The sequence below is a fragment of the Dryobates pubescens genome, chromosome Z (genome assembly GCF_014839835.1).
Source record: "Dryobates pubescens isolate bDryPub1 chromosome Z, bDryPub1.pri, whole genome shotgun sequence".
Classification (NCBI taxonomy): Eukaryota; Metazoa; Chordata; class Aves; order Piciformes; family Picidae; genus Dryobates; species Dryobates pubescens.
Genome location: NC_071657.1, coordinates 11,865,971 through 11,882,256, shown reverse-complemented (window position 1 = coordinate 11,882,256; position 16,286 = coordinate 11,865,971). Strand labels below are relative to the sequence as shown.

The following is a 16,286-nucleotide window of genomic DNA, read 5'->3' as shown; positions in this document are numbered from 1 at the left end:
CAAAGTTGGGATGTTTCCAAGTGATGTAATCCTCTCCCTCCTTCATTCTCCCAGGAGATTTTCCAAGACTTTGGATTTACAGAGCAGCTTGGATACATATAAAGTAAAACCTCAGGAGCTTGGTATTCAGTCTCCTGGATGGCAGCCTCCCCCAGTGAAGCAGTACAGAGCAGAGAAAACATCCAAGGCTCAGGTCTTGAAGGTTAGAGAGAGGGTCTAAAAGTCTGTAGGTATTGGTTTATTGCCAAGTGAAGATCAAGCAAACTCCTGCTGAGTGAAGTGCAGCTAGTCAGCGTTGCAACTTCTACAAACTTCTATCCTTCAGCTAGTGCATAGCTTAACCAGATGGCAAAACTATCTAAGCAGAATCACAGAACAGTCTGGGTTGGAATGGATCTATAAAGGTCATCTAGTTCCCACTCCCTCTGCAGTAAGCAGGGGCATCCTCAACTAGATCAGGCTGCCCAGAGCCCTGTTGAGCCTCATCTTGAGTATATCTAGGGATAGGGCCTCAACTACCTTCCTGGGCAGCCTGTTCCAGTGTTCCACAACCTGTCATGGTAAAGGACTTGCTCCTAACATCCAGTCTAAATCCACTCTTCCCTAGTTTGAAACCACTGTCCCTCATCCTACCACTACAAGTAATCCATGAAGAAAACAGAAGACGTGGTTTAGACAGGTCTTCCAAGCACATAAGCTTGCCTCAGGACAATTTACCCTGAAACTACCAGATGTTGCAAGTACATTCCTCTCATTCAACATGTATTAGATGACAGAAGGAAAAATGTTGCTGTTCAGAAGCATCTCTACAGTGAAATGTGTTTGCACAAGACTATTATCCAATACTAGCTGCAGATGAATACCTGCTCTCCAGACATAAAGGAAAAAAAGGCATTTGCTTCTCCTTTATATATGTCCAGTTAAATTATCTACAAGGCATCAGCATCACACTTTTATTACTACAGGTCACCTTTGTTTCTCTACACTTATGAGGCAGAGCAGTGCAAGAGGAAAGGACACACCCTGTCTTTGGGCAGCTGCTTTTCAGGTGAGTGACCTGAGGTGAGGATCCAGACAGAGAAAGGAGAATGCTGTGGAAACAAAAGGGAAGGGAGGATAAAGCAGCAGTTTTGCCCTAAAAAAATTAAATATAATCTGTTAAATTCCAAGAACCCCATATATTTCCACAAGGAAGTAACACACATTTCTACACTGATCCACAAAGAAGGTAGTGCCAAGTTATGTTTTGACAAGAACTGTGAGGATCAGCTTCTGAGGCTGAACTTTTCTCTCCTGAGAAAGGGTAAGTGTTTACACATATATCACTCCTGACACCCTTCTCCACTAATGGGAAGAAGAGAGTAGAATGTGTGGGTGTACTCACAAGGAACAAGATGACACCCTCAGAAGAGGTCAGTGTTTTCAACAACATTTATCATCTAGAATCAGACTGCAAGGCTAGGGCTATTTCAAGAGCAATACAGACAATGCTCAAATCAGAAGAAATTCTTGCTCTTACCTGTATCAGCAGAGGAGGGACAGTGCCAAGTGTTAAGGACACAAGCACAGATGTGTCCTTCCCAGCCCTGGAGTGTGGTATTATGCAGTAAGACTGTGGGCCCAGCAGCACTGGGCAAAAAGCTCCTAACTCTAATGGGGCATGAACAGCACACCTAGTCTAAACTTCACCTCTATAGTTGCAGCAGCACCACTGGTATTCTGCACATCTAACAAAAAAAGCCACTAGATAAAGGCTGGATCAATTTGCTCTCTGAGCATTTTAAATGGGTGTCAGAGTACAGGAGGCTGCCAAGCCATGAGTCTGATGACTCTGTTCTGGACATCATCATTCAAGATAGTGTTTCTGCTCTGTAGGTCAGAGTTGCCTGGAAACAAACTCCTCAGTATTCCCCTCCCACCCCCCAAAAAAACAAACAAACCAACCCACCACACCACCAATTTTGGATAGAGCAACTGATTGTAACAGTGTGCAGTTTTGTACCGCTCAAGACCTGAGAGGGAGCATTCTTTCTTATAAAGGTATCATACCTGGAGCAGTGTTTCTGTGCACAGCAGCTGGACAGGGAGACACTGAAACAAGCTTCACAGAGACTACATGATTGACACCAGCACTTTCCAAGCATTCTCATGCAGGCCATGGGATTACCACTACTTTTCTGAGGCGAAAAGCCAAGTTTTATAGGATGGATTACTTTACTTTGTGGTTGGTTTTTCCATAAGTCATAGCAGTCAAGCTAACCAGAGCAAGAATGTGGGCATAGAAGTGTTTCCTGCAAACAGTATTTTCAGCAAGAACAGTAAATCATCTCCTCCTTCTGTTGCTGAAGTCCTCAGGGACTCAGGTACAATATGGCTCAGTTTCAGCCTCAGTGTTCACGGGGGCAAAGGGGAATGTCACAAGAAGGTGTCAAGTACCACATCAGACCATCTGTTCATACAGTCTGGCTATATGTTTGTCTTCTCACAGAGCCCTTAAGAGGGTAGGTAACCTCTTTTCCTAGTCTGGAAAGGAAACCACACAATGTCACACTAAAGCTAAATGTGGTTCAGGTTACATTCCAAAAATGAGGATCACAAGTGGCATCTCACATACACAGCAGTTAAGACAAAGCATTCAGTATTATTAAAAAAATAATGTTACTGTGATGTTTAAGTGTAGAAAGGGTCAAAAGATTTTGCAGGCAGTGCATCTGGCAGATGAAGTGAGTTATCTGGGGCAGACATTAATTAGGCAAAATGTAAGGGGACATGTACTTCCCCCACATCCTTTGAACAGGAAGGAGAGCGTGAGAAGCAACTGGATGCGTGCCACATCTTATAGCTCCCTTACTGTTGCAAGGTATCTTACGTGCAGAGGCATTTTAAGAAATCCAACGGATGCATTTCTTCCCTTGGAAGGAGATAGTCCCAGATCCAAGGTCAGCTTCCACATCCGTTTAACATAGCACAAGAGTCCCCACAGAAAGCTTTATCTATTTTCCTAAGCAAAAAGCCAGTCTGGCAACTTTCCAGCTAGATTACTTCAGTTATATTTAAGCTGTAGAAAGCAGAAGATAAATGCTTGTGACCCAAAGGAAAGCAAGAGAATTTGGCTTTGTGGCAGACTTGGATTTACATCCTTCAGCAAAAAGTTTTTCCTCATTCTACAGTGCTCAGTAGAAGCCAACAGGCCATCAACTACACTATCCTCAAAGAGCCACACAAATGGCAGAACTATGTCTTCAGAAAAATGCAGACCTTTTGAATCAAGTTTCAACTCTCCTTTAGTTCTGTTAAACTCCCTGTTCACCTGCACAGCTTGTTTCATAAGCAGTGTTTGTTCTAAGGTTTTAGTTATTATCAGAAGGGTTCTTGAGTCATGTGTATAGAAATATCATAACCCATTTTAACATGCTGAAGAGCACCTTGTTAATGAACAAGCCTAACACTCAGTGTTTTATTTAAAACTTCATTCTCAGAACCTGTGCTCTGACCTTCTAAATAGCAAAGCAGCAGCCAGGATTCAGGCCTTGTACAGGAAAACTTGAATCCAGCATATGACTAGGAGTCATTCCCAAACCAAGAAGCCAGATTTGTATCTGATTACAGATGGAACAGTTTAAGCTTGTCCAAATTAAACTGCTTTCTCCTAGAGGACATACAGCTTTGTGTCAGAACTCTGCAGTCACACTGTCTTCCTGTTCAGGCTCTAGAAGTAGGTTTAGCTACATCAGTTATCTAGATACCCAGAGCAAATATTAATATCTTTTAAATGTGAACAAAGGGCTGGGGAAAAGAAACAGGAAAGATGACAGAGGGCTAGAAAGCCCTGCAGTATCCTGGTGAATACTTCATTTGAACAAGCAAGAATACACTTCCATACTGCATTATGATTCCTACTTGTTTCCTCATGCTTACACTTTTAGATGAGTTGCATTGGCATTTCCCCACACAAGATCCCTGGAGGTTTCATGAGAGCAAGTCAGACTGACAAAACAAAGACAGAGATATTCAAAGGAGAGAACTCAAACCCTGGAAGAGCTGGAGGAGTGTGCTCTTGGAGGAGCTCTAGGTCACTCTACATATGTGCAGTTTAAGGGATAGCCTTCCATCAAATTTGCTGATATAGGCAAGGCACCTTACAGCAGAAAGGCATTCACTCCCCAACAGGCAAAACAAACAGTGTATTGTATATTGGAAAAAAAACTAATAATAGTACAACAAACAACACACCACCAAACAAAACCCAAAACAAAAACCCCATAGAGCATTATCACTTCATTCCCTGCTTTAAAGCTATCAAGTGAGGAAAAGCAGTCATGCAGTATTTCTTCACAGTATGAAAATTATCTATAGAGACTTCTGGAGAGAAGAAACAAAACATGACATCTGCAGAGCAATTCATGTATTGAAACACCCTTCATTATACAGCCTAGGCTCCTGACAGCCACTGTGGCACACACAGGTGTTTGTTACACATGGCTTTGACTGAAGAATACTGATCCAGGAGTGAGCTAAGTCAGCACACAAAGACAGCATACAAATTCTGAAGCAGTCAAGCTGATCTCTGCTAATAAACAGTATTGATTAACATTTTCCTGGAATTGTCTTGGGGGCAATCCAAAACATAGCCTCATCTTGCCAGCACCCAAGATTTCCACTTACAATTTGCTTAATACTACCATCTGAAAATCTGCAACAAAGGTGCCAGTTCCACTCAGATATGCATGGGTTTGAGTATTGTCTGGAGTAGTCTGTCACCTACTGTTCCCATATGTCAGCTCTTTCTCCACTGAGCTAGTCAAAGGTGGCTCTTGCTAGCACCATCTGCAGCACTGAGTGGGGAAGAGGCTTCTCTGCCCTTGAGCAACACCTGCACTGCAGCATATTTCAAGGAACACAACACGTCATTAAAGTTCACTGGAAAAGTGAGACCAACCATGAAGACAGGCTTTGAGATAGGATTTTTTTCATTCCCTGTGAGGTGCTCCAAAAGGATATCAGAAGTCCTATTCAAGCAATGTATGGCAACTTTTCCCCCCCATTGAACCAGTGTAGTAACAGCTTCCTGATAGGGAGAAGCTTCACCAGCTAGCACTTTGTCTTTGAGAGGCTACTAGCTACTCTCATGGGATAAGCAGTGTTACAGTTTCAACAATACCAGCCAGTTCCACTAACCTGTGTCACCCACACACTTATTCAGACAGCTGGTTCCTTTCTCCAAAACACCCAGTTGAGACTCACAGTTTTGGCATTTATATCACCTGCCACCGAGGGCAACACCACTTTCTGCCCCCCACTCCTCTCAATTTAGAAAATAAAACATGCCACAAATTCATGTCAGTAAACCAGTTAAGTTGGACTGGCATTGGGAATGCCAAATCCTTAGAACAGCTGCAGCACACTGGATTTCTTTCCCATCTTCAGCTGGTCATTGCAAAATTCCTAGTAGCTACCCTGCTGTCAGTTATCACCCTTGGTAACTGGAAGAGAAACAGGTCCTCCCATTTTACAGTAATTTACTAAGAACAAATTGTTAGTAAATAAACAAATGCAACTTTTACAATGTGGTTGCTGCTATCCCACCTCCAAGGTGGAGTTTGGAGCTTTCTGCCCCATTTCATCCTAGTGATGGGAGCAGATTTCCCCAGCCACAAGGGCTTAAGCAGTCAAGTCAGCCATACCTTTCAGAGTCAGCAGAGCTCAGCATTAAGACCATGCTCAAGGTCACCAGAGATGTTTCAGTGAAATTACTTCTGATCAAATGCCAGGTTTAATTGGTATATTGTCTTCTGCAGACTGAAAGCACATGCAAGTCAACCTCAAATATGCAGTTTAGGCATTGCAAGTAGATTTTCATGTCGTAGCACCGAGTTAAGTCTCACTGCACCTTAAGAGCTTCTGCCTTGTCTCCTGACCTACTTTACACAAACAAGCCTCTGCACTCAGGTAAGGGACTGACTGGCTAGTGTGACAGCCAGACACCACAAGAGTAATCCACAATGGTAGAAGACACTAGAACAATAGTTTGCAGGTTAATCTAGGAACTGATGTCTCCCAGATTACAGTGTGTCAACAGGAAAGCCACGGTGTTTATCCTCTGCACCTCTCATCATTAATTACAAGGACATGCTGCCTAGGACTCATTACAAACCCCTGAGGCACCAGCAGGAGAATGATGTACCCACACAACTGTAAAAAGAGAGCTTCTTAACCTACTTATGCCCTTCTCCCATGAAGGAGTTCAGGGAGCATCTGGCAGCTCTGGCACGTTTGAGGCGTTCCAGCAGAGGCAGCCCAAAGATTCTTTCCAACCACCAAGCATAACTTTTTCCACCATGGCAGACAAGTTATGGACAAGATTTACCCTTCTGAAACCAAACTGAAAAACCAAGTTCCCCTATGTATATTTTGAATATCTGTTTTTAATGCTCTGTGTCATTACATATGAAGCAATCCTGTTGAAAAGATTATGGAAGTTGTGCAACACTGAATTCAACCTCGAAGTATAACCCTCCCCCCCTTGAGCTGAAATAAGAACCACAAAGTAATAATACTTTTACCCAGCAGAAGCAATGTTCAGTTTTACCAAATGGAAAGAATAAAAAAAGTAACTGTTGTGTTAATGCAAGTCTTTGCCCCAAGTGAAATGTCAGCTATCATTCATCTTCTTCAGAGGAAATGGGAGTTGCCAGCTGCAGAGAACCTCTGGACACTGCTTGGAAATTGTTGACCACTATGTACAGTTTTACAACAGTATTAGAGCACCTCCCTTGTAAGGTACCATGAGAGCACCCTCTCCAATGAAATCCCTTTTTTGTAAGTTAAGGCAGTTGTAAGCAAGCACTACAATGTGGTGTTGTACAGGCTTCCACAGCATCAAACCCTAGAGTGGCTGCAAGAAGGAATGAGACAAGCACTCTATCTTTTCAATAATATACCAGGGTATTACCATATGCAAATGATTCCCTGAGTTTGAGAGCTTAAATAGCTAGAGAAAACAGCTCTACCTATCATCATTATAGGAGATGGGAAATGGGATTCAGCAGCTTGGCAGTGTGCTGAGTACTGTTGGCAAGCTGAAAGCCATGCTACATTTAAATCAGTTCTTTTAAATAAGAGACTACAGAAGGGCTGGCTGATGCAGGCTTGTGTACACATGCACACAGAGCAACAGAGGAGATACAGCAGCTCCTTTAAAGATGGCTACTAAATTCAGCCTCTGAGAGATTATGGCCTACTTATGAAGCATGTGGCAGACAACTGCTTATACCTAAAAGCTTCCTGGCCTAAGAACTATGGCTCAGTAATTTACTGTAACAATGCAAGATAACCTCCCCATTCTGTGCAGAGACTAAGGGAAGAGAACCACAGGATCTCCCAAAAGCCAGGAGAACAATGTCCTGAAGAGGCAAATGCTGAATCAGTTAGGAAACAGTTCAGCCAAACCAACAATCCTAGTGTCCTGAGTGGAAAACAACATTTCCATGTTCTTCAAGCAGTTCTGCAGACAAGGACAAGGATTTACTGGAAGAAGGCTCATATTCAGAAGTCCCTATGTGTGTGGCCAGCTGGAGCAGGGAAGTCATTCTGCCCTTGTACTCAGCACTGGTTAGGCCACACCTTGAGTACTGTGTCCAGTTCTGGGGCCCTCAATTCAAGAAAAATGTGTCCAGAGAAGGGCAAGAAAGCTGCTGAGGGGTCTGGAGCACAAGCCCTACGAGGAGAGGCTGAGAGAGCTGAGGGTGGTTAGCCTGGAGAAGAGGAGGCTCAGGGGAGATCTTATTGCTGAAGGGAGGTTGTAGCCAGGTGGGGGTTGGTCTCTTCTCCCAGGCAACCTGTGACAGAACAAGAGGACACAGTCTCAAGCTGTGCAGAGGGGAAGTTTAGGCTTGGTCTTAGAAAGAAGTTCTTCACAGAGAGAGTGATTGCCCATTGGAATGGGCTGCTCAGGGAGATGGTGGGGTCAGCATCCCTGGAGGTGTTTAAGAAGAGATTGGATGAGGCATTTAGTGCCATGGTCTAGTTGATTAGTTAGGGTTAGGTGATTGGTTGGACTTGATCTTGGAGGTCTCTTCCAACCTGGTTGATTCTGAGATTCTGTAACTTGAATCATTCTATTTTCTGGATGGACAAAACAGCAGAGGTTTCTGAAGTGCATTGAACTGCCTTGTGCATTTTGAACTGCCTTCTACAGGTGATCGGTAAGCTGATAAGGGAAGATGCTTTGCTGAACTTTAGTCTTACAAGGAGGGAAGAATCAGTAAAGGATGTGAAGGCAGAGAAGGGAGAAAAGCAAAGAGTGAGATCATTGCCTCTGACTTCCAGTGGGCAAATTATGGCCTCTTCAGGGATCCGCTAGGAAAGTGACATATGGCCCTCGAGAGAGATCCCAGAGAACTAGCTGACTTTCAAGGAACACAAATCCATGCCACTAAGCAGGAAATCAAGCAGAAACCCATTTTTGAGCATGCAGGGATGGGTTTAGTGGGATGGAGTAAAATCTGGTAAAGGATGAGAACTGCAACAAGAAAGGCTTCAAGAGGTACATCACAGCAAAACAAAGAATAAGGAAAACGCAGTCCTGGTGAAGCAAACAATCTGATGACAAAGGACACCAATAAAACTGAGGTACTTAGTGCCTTTTTGCCCCAGCCTTTATTGAAATAACCAGCCTCCAGAGATCTCAGGCCCCTGAGCCCAGCGACAAGTCTGGAATAAGACAAACTCACCTTCAGTGAGGGAGGACCAGACTAGAGAGCATTTCAACAAACTGGACAGTCATAAACCACTGATGAGATGGACCCAAGAGCTGGGCAAGCTAGATGATGTCACAGTAATGATACTTTCAATTTTCTGATTATGGTGGTGAATGAGGTTGCTGAGGACTGGAAGAAACCAAGTGTCACTCTTATCTTCAGGAAGGCAGATAGAGAACTACAGGCCAGTCAGCCTCATCTCAGACTTTGGAAAGGTGATGAAGCACATACTGGAAATTATTTCCAAACACACGAAGAACATGGCAATGAGAAATCAGAACGAGCTTAAGGGAAGTCACATTTAACCAACCCAGCACCTGCTATGAGAATATGACAGGCCTAGTGTAGAAGAGAAGAGCTATAACGTAGTGCACATTAAGAAAACTATCAACACGGTGTCCTGTAACACCCTCTTAGACAATCTGATGAGGTACAAGCAAGGTAGATGTGCAGTAAAATGGACTGAAAACTGGCTGAACTGCTGGGCTCAAAGGGTTGAGAGCCCACAAATTCCAACTGGAGGGCTTCTTAGTAGAGAACCCCAGCAGAACAGACCTAAATAATGGGACAGGATAAATCCTCAGCAAGTGTGCTGAGGGCACAGCACTGGGTAGTTGCTTGATACATCAGATAGTTGTGCTGTCATTCAAATCAAGCTCAACAGGCAGGAGAAATAAGCTGATAGGTGCCTCTTGAAATTCAGCATGAGGAAATGCAAAGTTCTGCAGCTGACAGGAACAACCTTATGAAGCAGTATGAGATCAGGCCTGACTGGCTGAAAAGCAGCTAGGCAGAATAGAAAAACCCAAACCAAACACACTGCAAACAAACCAAAAAAACAAACAACCAACCCATTCACAAAAAGCTCCTGACAGCACATACAACAGATCCCAATGGAAAAGTTGGCCATAGGCTAACAATGCGCCTCAAGGCAAACAAGGGCAACAGCCTTAACAATATGGACAAATACCTGATGGGAAGGTGGGTGAAAAGAAGGTGGTGACAGTGGATCCAAAACACAACGAGAGACAGTGGGCACAAATTTAAATATTAGAAGCTCCACTTAAGTGGAAGAAATTTTACTTTGCAGGTGTCTGGCCACACAAACAGGCTGCCCAGAGGAATGTTCAAAACAACTTCACAGCATGCTGGGTAGCCTGCTCTCGATAACCCTGCTCTGAGCCAAGAAGTTGGACTAGAAAATATCCAGAGCTGCTTTCCAGACTCTGCTTCTCTGTGATTGTCAGTTTTGTGTTCCTGTAGATTGGACTGACCCATACTGACCTTGTTTCACTAGTTCACCAACTTTGGCTCTTCACTTTCAGTCTCTCCTAAAGCTGAGTAACTACCTCCAGCTTGCTTTAAAAACAATACATAGTGGTAGTCTAACAGTTCTCATTTAGTCAGAGAAAAAGTTTGTAGAAGCTCAGGCTGATCTATTTTAAGCTTTCAGATTATACTGCAAACCAGTTTCATCTGTGGGTGGATGAAGTTAAGAGCAATAATTATAAACTAGCAACCAAGAAGGCTGAAAGTAGAGCTCCAGACTTTCAGTAGATTTTATTAGAGAGCTGCCAGGCTCCCTTCCAGAACAAGTGCTAAGTAACAGCGTTCCAGCAAACACATCAAGTATTTATACTTGATCAGGTGCTAATACAGGCCTATAGGTTCACCAGGATGGTACCTTGGTAACAGATGAGCAAGCAATAGTTTCCAGTTAAAAAACAGAAGTTTTCAGAAGGAGTTTTAATGTCCAAATTAGTAAGTTCAAGCTATGCATTCATTGAAAGCTCTGCTCCATATACCACTTGTAAACCAGCCTTGAAGGTCACTTGAGCATCTTCAAAGGAAAAATAAAGTAAAAATGAACAGGCTATAGGTAGCTGGAGTGATTTGCAAGAAACCAGTATGAGGAGTTGGGACCCTATCAGATCACAACAAAAATAGTCAACACCACTCTGTAGAAAGATACTCTCAGGACTTGGGGAACTATAAAGACCACAGCTGGAGGACAGCAGAAGTAAGGTGCACAGAGAACGCTTTCAAATTCCACACAGCCTGATACATCCAACATATAGCAGCATGCTGTAAGCATGCATAGCCTCAGCAGGGCTACATCCAGGGTCTTATCAATGCCTCTGCAATCATCTGGGTACAATCACACAGCAGAATACTGCCTACTTACTATCTCTGCTCCAAACCTAGTAATACATAAATAACACCTTTTCTCCTCAATGACAGAGGGTTTGTTCTAGTGCACACACTATTGAAAGTGAAAAAGTAGTGAAATGGAGTTAAGCAGTCACATGCAAGCAGAACTTCCTTTTTTTTCCCCCCCAAGGAAATAAAAAGGAGACAAATCCATATTGACAGTTCCCCATTTGCCCTAACTTCCTCTGCAGATGATCTGCTGTGAGAAGCAGATAAATCAGCTTGCACACCTTTCAAAAACACTGTAAAGCAGCAAGAAATTGGTTTTATAGCTAATTCTGCAGTGGACCCTACCACACCTCCTGAGAGATTGTTTCCGCCTGCATGTTTCCCTTTTGCCTGAAGACAAAACACCAAAAACATGGGAGAGTTAGTACTGCTTAGGTCCAGTTTTGGCTGTCTCTACTTGGAGGCTAGCAAGGGTTAAAGGAGGATAAGCTCAAATAAGCTGATGGTAGTCAGCTATCAGGACAAACATGTTTTATGTAATTAGATTTGAGAACAGAAAGATCTGTCCAACATAGTAATGCTTTAGAGACAAGAACCTACAACTCAGGTGTTTCATATTTGCTGCAGAACAACTGTGAAAGCCAAGCACTTAGCCAGAAATGCCCATTTTCATTTAAGAGGTGAGATGGTGCTTAGGGGCTACATGTGCTCATAGGTGAGGGTTTCCTGGCTCCTAAAACCACCCTCTCCTACAAGTCAGGAGGAGGACACAATTTCAGCCAGTGAAAGCCCTGCAGCCCACTTCATAAAACTCAGAAAATTTAGAACTAGTCTACTTAAAGTGACTCAGAACCTGGAAATCCACAGAAAACAGCACAGGAGGGTTTTCTTCCATTTCCCATGACCTACTGCTCTAGTAGCATCAGCTGCTGTTCTTAAACAGGAACAAAGGTTTACGAGGCTTCAAAGTTAGACAGGGTCAAAGCTAACAGATTATTCCCATGTTTGAGTCAAAACCCAACAGGGGACAAGCATACAGTATTCCTGTCCTCCAGGTTCCTCTGACTCAGGATAAAGTAGTGCTCTTACTCAGTGACTCCAAAAAGTGAGGAAATCATGTTTTAAAGAATGTAAAGCATGATGGCAGAGGTTCAACCACTTCAGGCTGCACATCTGTAGCAGTGGAAACTAACAGTGCATTACAGGCAGACACTTTCTTTCATCAGAGTATTTTAGTCTTACGTACTCTTATCTTGCAGCACTGTTGAGGAAATATTTGCTCAGAGCAGGTAAGAACCACCCAGAAAAAAGTGTTATCCAGTTCATGGTGATGGGTCAGCCATCACTCGGCCAGAGGGATGTCCTAAGACAATCCTGGTTATGGGCAGTGGTCTTTACAGAAGTTTAGTGACTCAAAGCCATTTTGGAGAAGGAGACTCAAACACAAACTTCTCCTGCAGGGCCAATCACCAGACTCTCCAGAAGGACCCTTGGAAAGGCCAAGAGAGCAGAGAAGTACAGCTTCTGTTCAAGAATCAATACAGAGCAGCTGCGGAGCTTTAACCCTGAGCCAGACTTGAATACTGACCTCCCCCTGTTACCAAACTGTTGGAGCTATCCACACATTGTTAGCTGTTTAGTGACCCAACCTTTCAAGGGATTAATGACCCACCACCAGAGACTGAGAGACATGATAACCACCAAGAAGTGCTTTTACCTGTTAATTTCTACCTAACCATACTTGCTCTCTAGACTACTCAATGTACAAGCTGCTGAAGATTTACCATTGCCTTAAAGGCAGGAACACCTGTTTGTTCACTTGAGTTTTTCCTGAAATGGTCAGGAAGTCAACCCAGTTTATTCTTGTCAGTACACCAGGTATTAAGCAGAAGGGACCTCTTTCATCAGACATTTGGCTCTTTCTTCTAATTCAGCTAGAAAGGACCAAATCAAAAACAACAACATAATGCTGCTCTTTTCCTACTGGAATTCCTTTTATTCTGCGAGGCTCATTACCCTAGTGCCATTTCCAGGTCAATCACCTAAGTGCTCTCAAATCCACAAATTGCTTATCACAGCCCCTTTTTGCTCTTCACTTCATATCACTTCTGTGCTGCCAAATGCCTGTAATAGGACAGTACTACATACAGGTACTAGAAGGTGGACTTCATCAGTACACTGGGCAAGAGCCTTCCTACCAATGAGAAGTTAGCTGATCACAGCCAGAGGCTAAGTGAGGAAGCTGATATATTTGTTGGACATCACAAAACAGTAAAACTGAGAGGAGTTTGCCTGTGCTCCAAGAGCAAAAAACAAAGCTGTTTAAAAGAGCTGGGGAAAGCTATAGCATGAAAGCTATTGCTCAGAGTAGAGGTTCTCATCAGCTACACAGTAGTATGAATAGGATGGCCAGAGTGAGTACAGTACCACTACTGCATGCTTGAGCTGCAAGAACACCAATGAAAGCAGCTGACAATTTCTATTGCTACAGGTTGTTCAGACAGCAACCTAGTCACACTAATAAATCCAATCTACAACAGACCAAAACAACTCTGTGATTCCTACTACCACCTTATTCACATACCCCCCTTCCCTGAGCGCCATCAAATCTTTTGACAAATGGAAATGAAGGTATATGCTACCAGAGGGTAGGTAAGCCTAGCCTCTCATTTGAGCAACAGTAGGGAAATGTTCCTAACCATGTAAGGAGCCCTCTCTTTGAACAAGTGCTGAATCTGTACAGCATAGTTACAGGGCAGTAGATGACACATAGGAGAAGTCCGACTCCCTTAAAGCATGGGAGTGTATCAACCAGATATGCTTGGGGTGGTAGCCCCAAGGCATTTGGAGGATAGCGAATCTGTCCTGCCCAGCAGCAGCTCCACATTCTCCAGGCCAACAGCCAGAGGAAGCACCTCCTGCCACCAGCAGCTCTGCAACACTTTGTAGGCACACCAGCTGCCCCAGAACCACTTATTTTGAAGTTTCGAACCGATCTTGCTCCCTGCAACCCTTGCTCCCAGGAAATCCTACCGTAACGCATTTCAGGAAGTCTGTCCTGAGAGATACCAAGTCCTTGTAAGAGTAGTTAATGTATTAGCAGCGCTGTGCTGCAAGTACTGCTTTCACGCTCAGGAGTTATTACATCCAAGGCCCACGCACGGGCAAGGCATTTCCCAAAACTTGCTAGTGTCCTGCGGACACGTCAGAATTCGGGATGGGAAGCAGGCACGGACACTCTTGTAACAGCATCCCTTCCGTATTGCACTGCTACAAAGAAGCGAGCAAGAGCTCGGCTCTGGAAAGGACAACAACGGACAAGTTGACGGTAATAAACAACAGCAGCTCCAAGCCTCCCCCGTGAAGGCTACTGGAAGGAGGTATTAACAAAATTACAGCAATTCCTGAAGCATTTAGACCCATTGGTAGAGGGTATGAGCTATAGGAAGGTACGATCAGTAAAACCCTGCCTCTCGCATCCACTCCGTTGAGGGGAGCACCGGTGTCCGAGCTGGACCCTCACAGAGGGCAACACGACGCCTACAGCCCCCACACGGGGTGCTTTCTCCCCCTCAAGGAAGCCTCGGGCTCTTGCAAGGGATGTCAGCAGCACCCAGGGCTTCATTTACCCGCGGGATGCAACCGGGAACGGGGCGTAGAAACAGACATACAGCCTTTCTCCCTCCTCTCCATGCTCCCCGTGAAAATACCCCTGCAAAATACCGCCCGGCTTCCCATTCCCCAGGCTGTACCTTGTCGGCGATACTGCGGGGCAGGAGCAGGTCGGGACTGGGGGTGAGTGCCGGCCCCATCTCCTCGCTGCTGGTCGTAGCCAGGGGATGTGGCATCTCCCGCAGTGACTTGGGCCCAGAGGACGGAAGAGGCTTAGGGCCACCAGCCGTGCCGCCCGACATCGCGCCGCGGTCGGGCAGCGACTGAGAGAAGGAGGGAACGGAGGCCGCACCGCCTCGGCGGGGAGCTACGGGTCCGGGTCCGGGGCCGCGGCCGCAGCCTACCCGCCGCCACCGCGCTACGAAGAGGAGGAGGAGGAGGCAGAGGAGGAGGAGCGAGAGCAGCGCCTGCCTGCGCCACTGCTGCCCGCCCCTTTAGAAAGCACCGTCCTCACCACCTGCCTCCTTTCTCCCTCCCTCTCCCGCCCCACCCGACCAGGCGGCGCCCGCCCAGCTGCCCGGGCCTCCCGCCCCCTGTCCCGGGCGGCCGGCGGAAAGCGCGGGGCCGCCACAGCGCGGCGGCAGCGGGAGGGGCTGCTGCGGACCCGGGTACCGCCCTCCTCAGGCCCCGGCGGGGGCGGCGGCCAGGGCGGCCGGTGCCAGCCGCCGACTGGCCGGGCGGGCCGCCCCTTGGCAGCCCGGCGCGGCAGGCAGCGGGGTCCCGCGGGCCCCCGGCCTTGCCGTGGGGCGGCACGCTGGTGTCGAACAGCGGATAAACGCCACAGAAGCAAATCACGTCTTCCGCTGCTTCAGGCTCGGTTCGCCGACTGCGAAATACTCACGTTTTCGAATGGGAACTGCAAAAGCTGCGGGTGTCCGTGCAGGGCGAGAGCCCGTGTCGGTCGGGACGTGGGCATGAGGGTGGGCAAAATGGTAGTCGGGCTCACGGGGTGCCTCCTCCAGTCCCACCAGGGAGATTGACCCGTCGGGGAGGGGGGCAACGCAATCCTCGAGGACCTGGTTTTGACAGCGGGGTGGGGGTACGAGGCAACGCGCAAGGAGACACCTTGTGCCTAAGCCCAGCGCTCTACGGGGTGGCCTCAACGGTCCCCGACTGCCTACGTTCCACTGCACTTGAGAGACCTCACAGTTTCGTACAACGACGTTTCATTAGTGCAGCTGCTTGGGGTTCACCGTAGAGAGTAATTTTTATATTTGAAAACATTAATTTTAGAAAAGATGCACTGAAAAGTTTTCCTCTGACCCGGCGTGGAAAGAATTTTGGTTATTTTGTCAGGCAACCTTAAACTCAGGCTCTCCTGTGGTTTACTAAAACAAGCTGAAAGATTATCTCAAGTCCAGCACAAATGATCCATGCAAATCTGTCTAACAGCATGTATCAATTACAAAAATTCGGTGATCAACAGTTAATGATGTGAAAAAAGTGTTGATGATCGATGAATAATTAATAAATAGGAGAAAAATCATAGTCTAGTTTAAGATATTCCCTGAGCAGATAAAGCAGCCACATTTGTCCAATGAATTATTCTTTGCAAATAATTTGCTTGGCACTAATGAGACATAATAGAGTAACATGCTGCTGGGGGAAGAGATGGATCACTGTGAGACTGTCATAATCCCTTCTGGCTATGTAGACTCATATAAAGATATGCACACAGATACCTGACCAAACAGG

General features: G+C 45.6%; 1 protein-coding gene across 1 annotated transcript in view; it reads right to left on the bottom strand.

Annotated features, from left to right (window-relative positions):
- The window catches only part of SNX30 (sorting nexin family member 30), a 49,436-nt gene extending 34,527 nt beyond the window's left edge, over positions 1–14,909 (bottom strand). The window contains exon 1 of the mRNA XM_009902144.2: positions 14,672–14,909. Coding sequence (XP_009900446.2) covers positions 14,672–14,833 — 162 coding nt within the window. The 5' untranslated portion in view covers positions 14,834–14,909. The remainder of the gene's footprint in view (positions 1–14,671) is intronic.
- Positions 14,910–16,286: the final 1,377 nt, after the last annotated feature.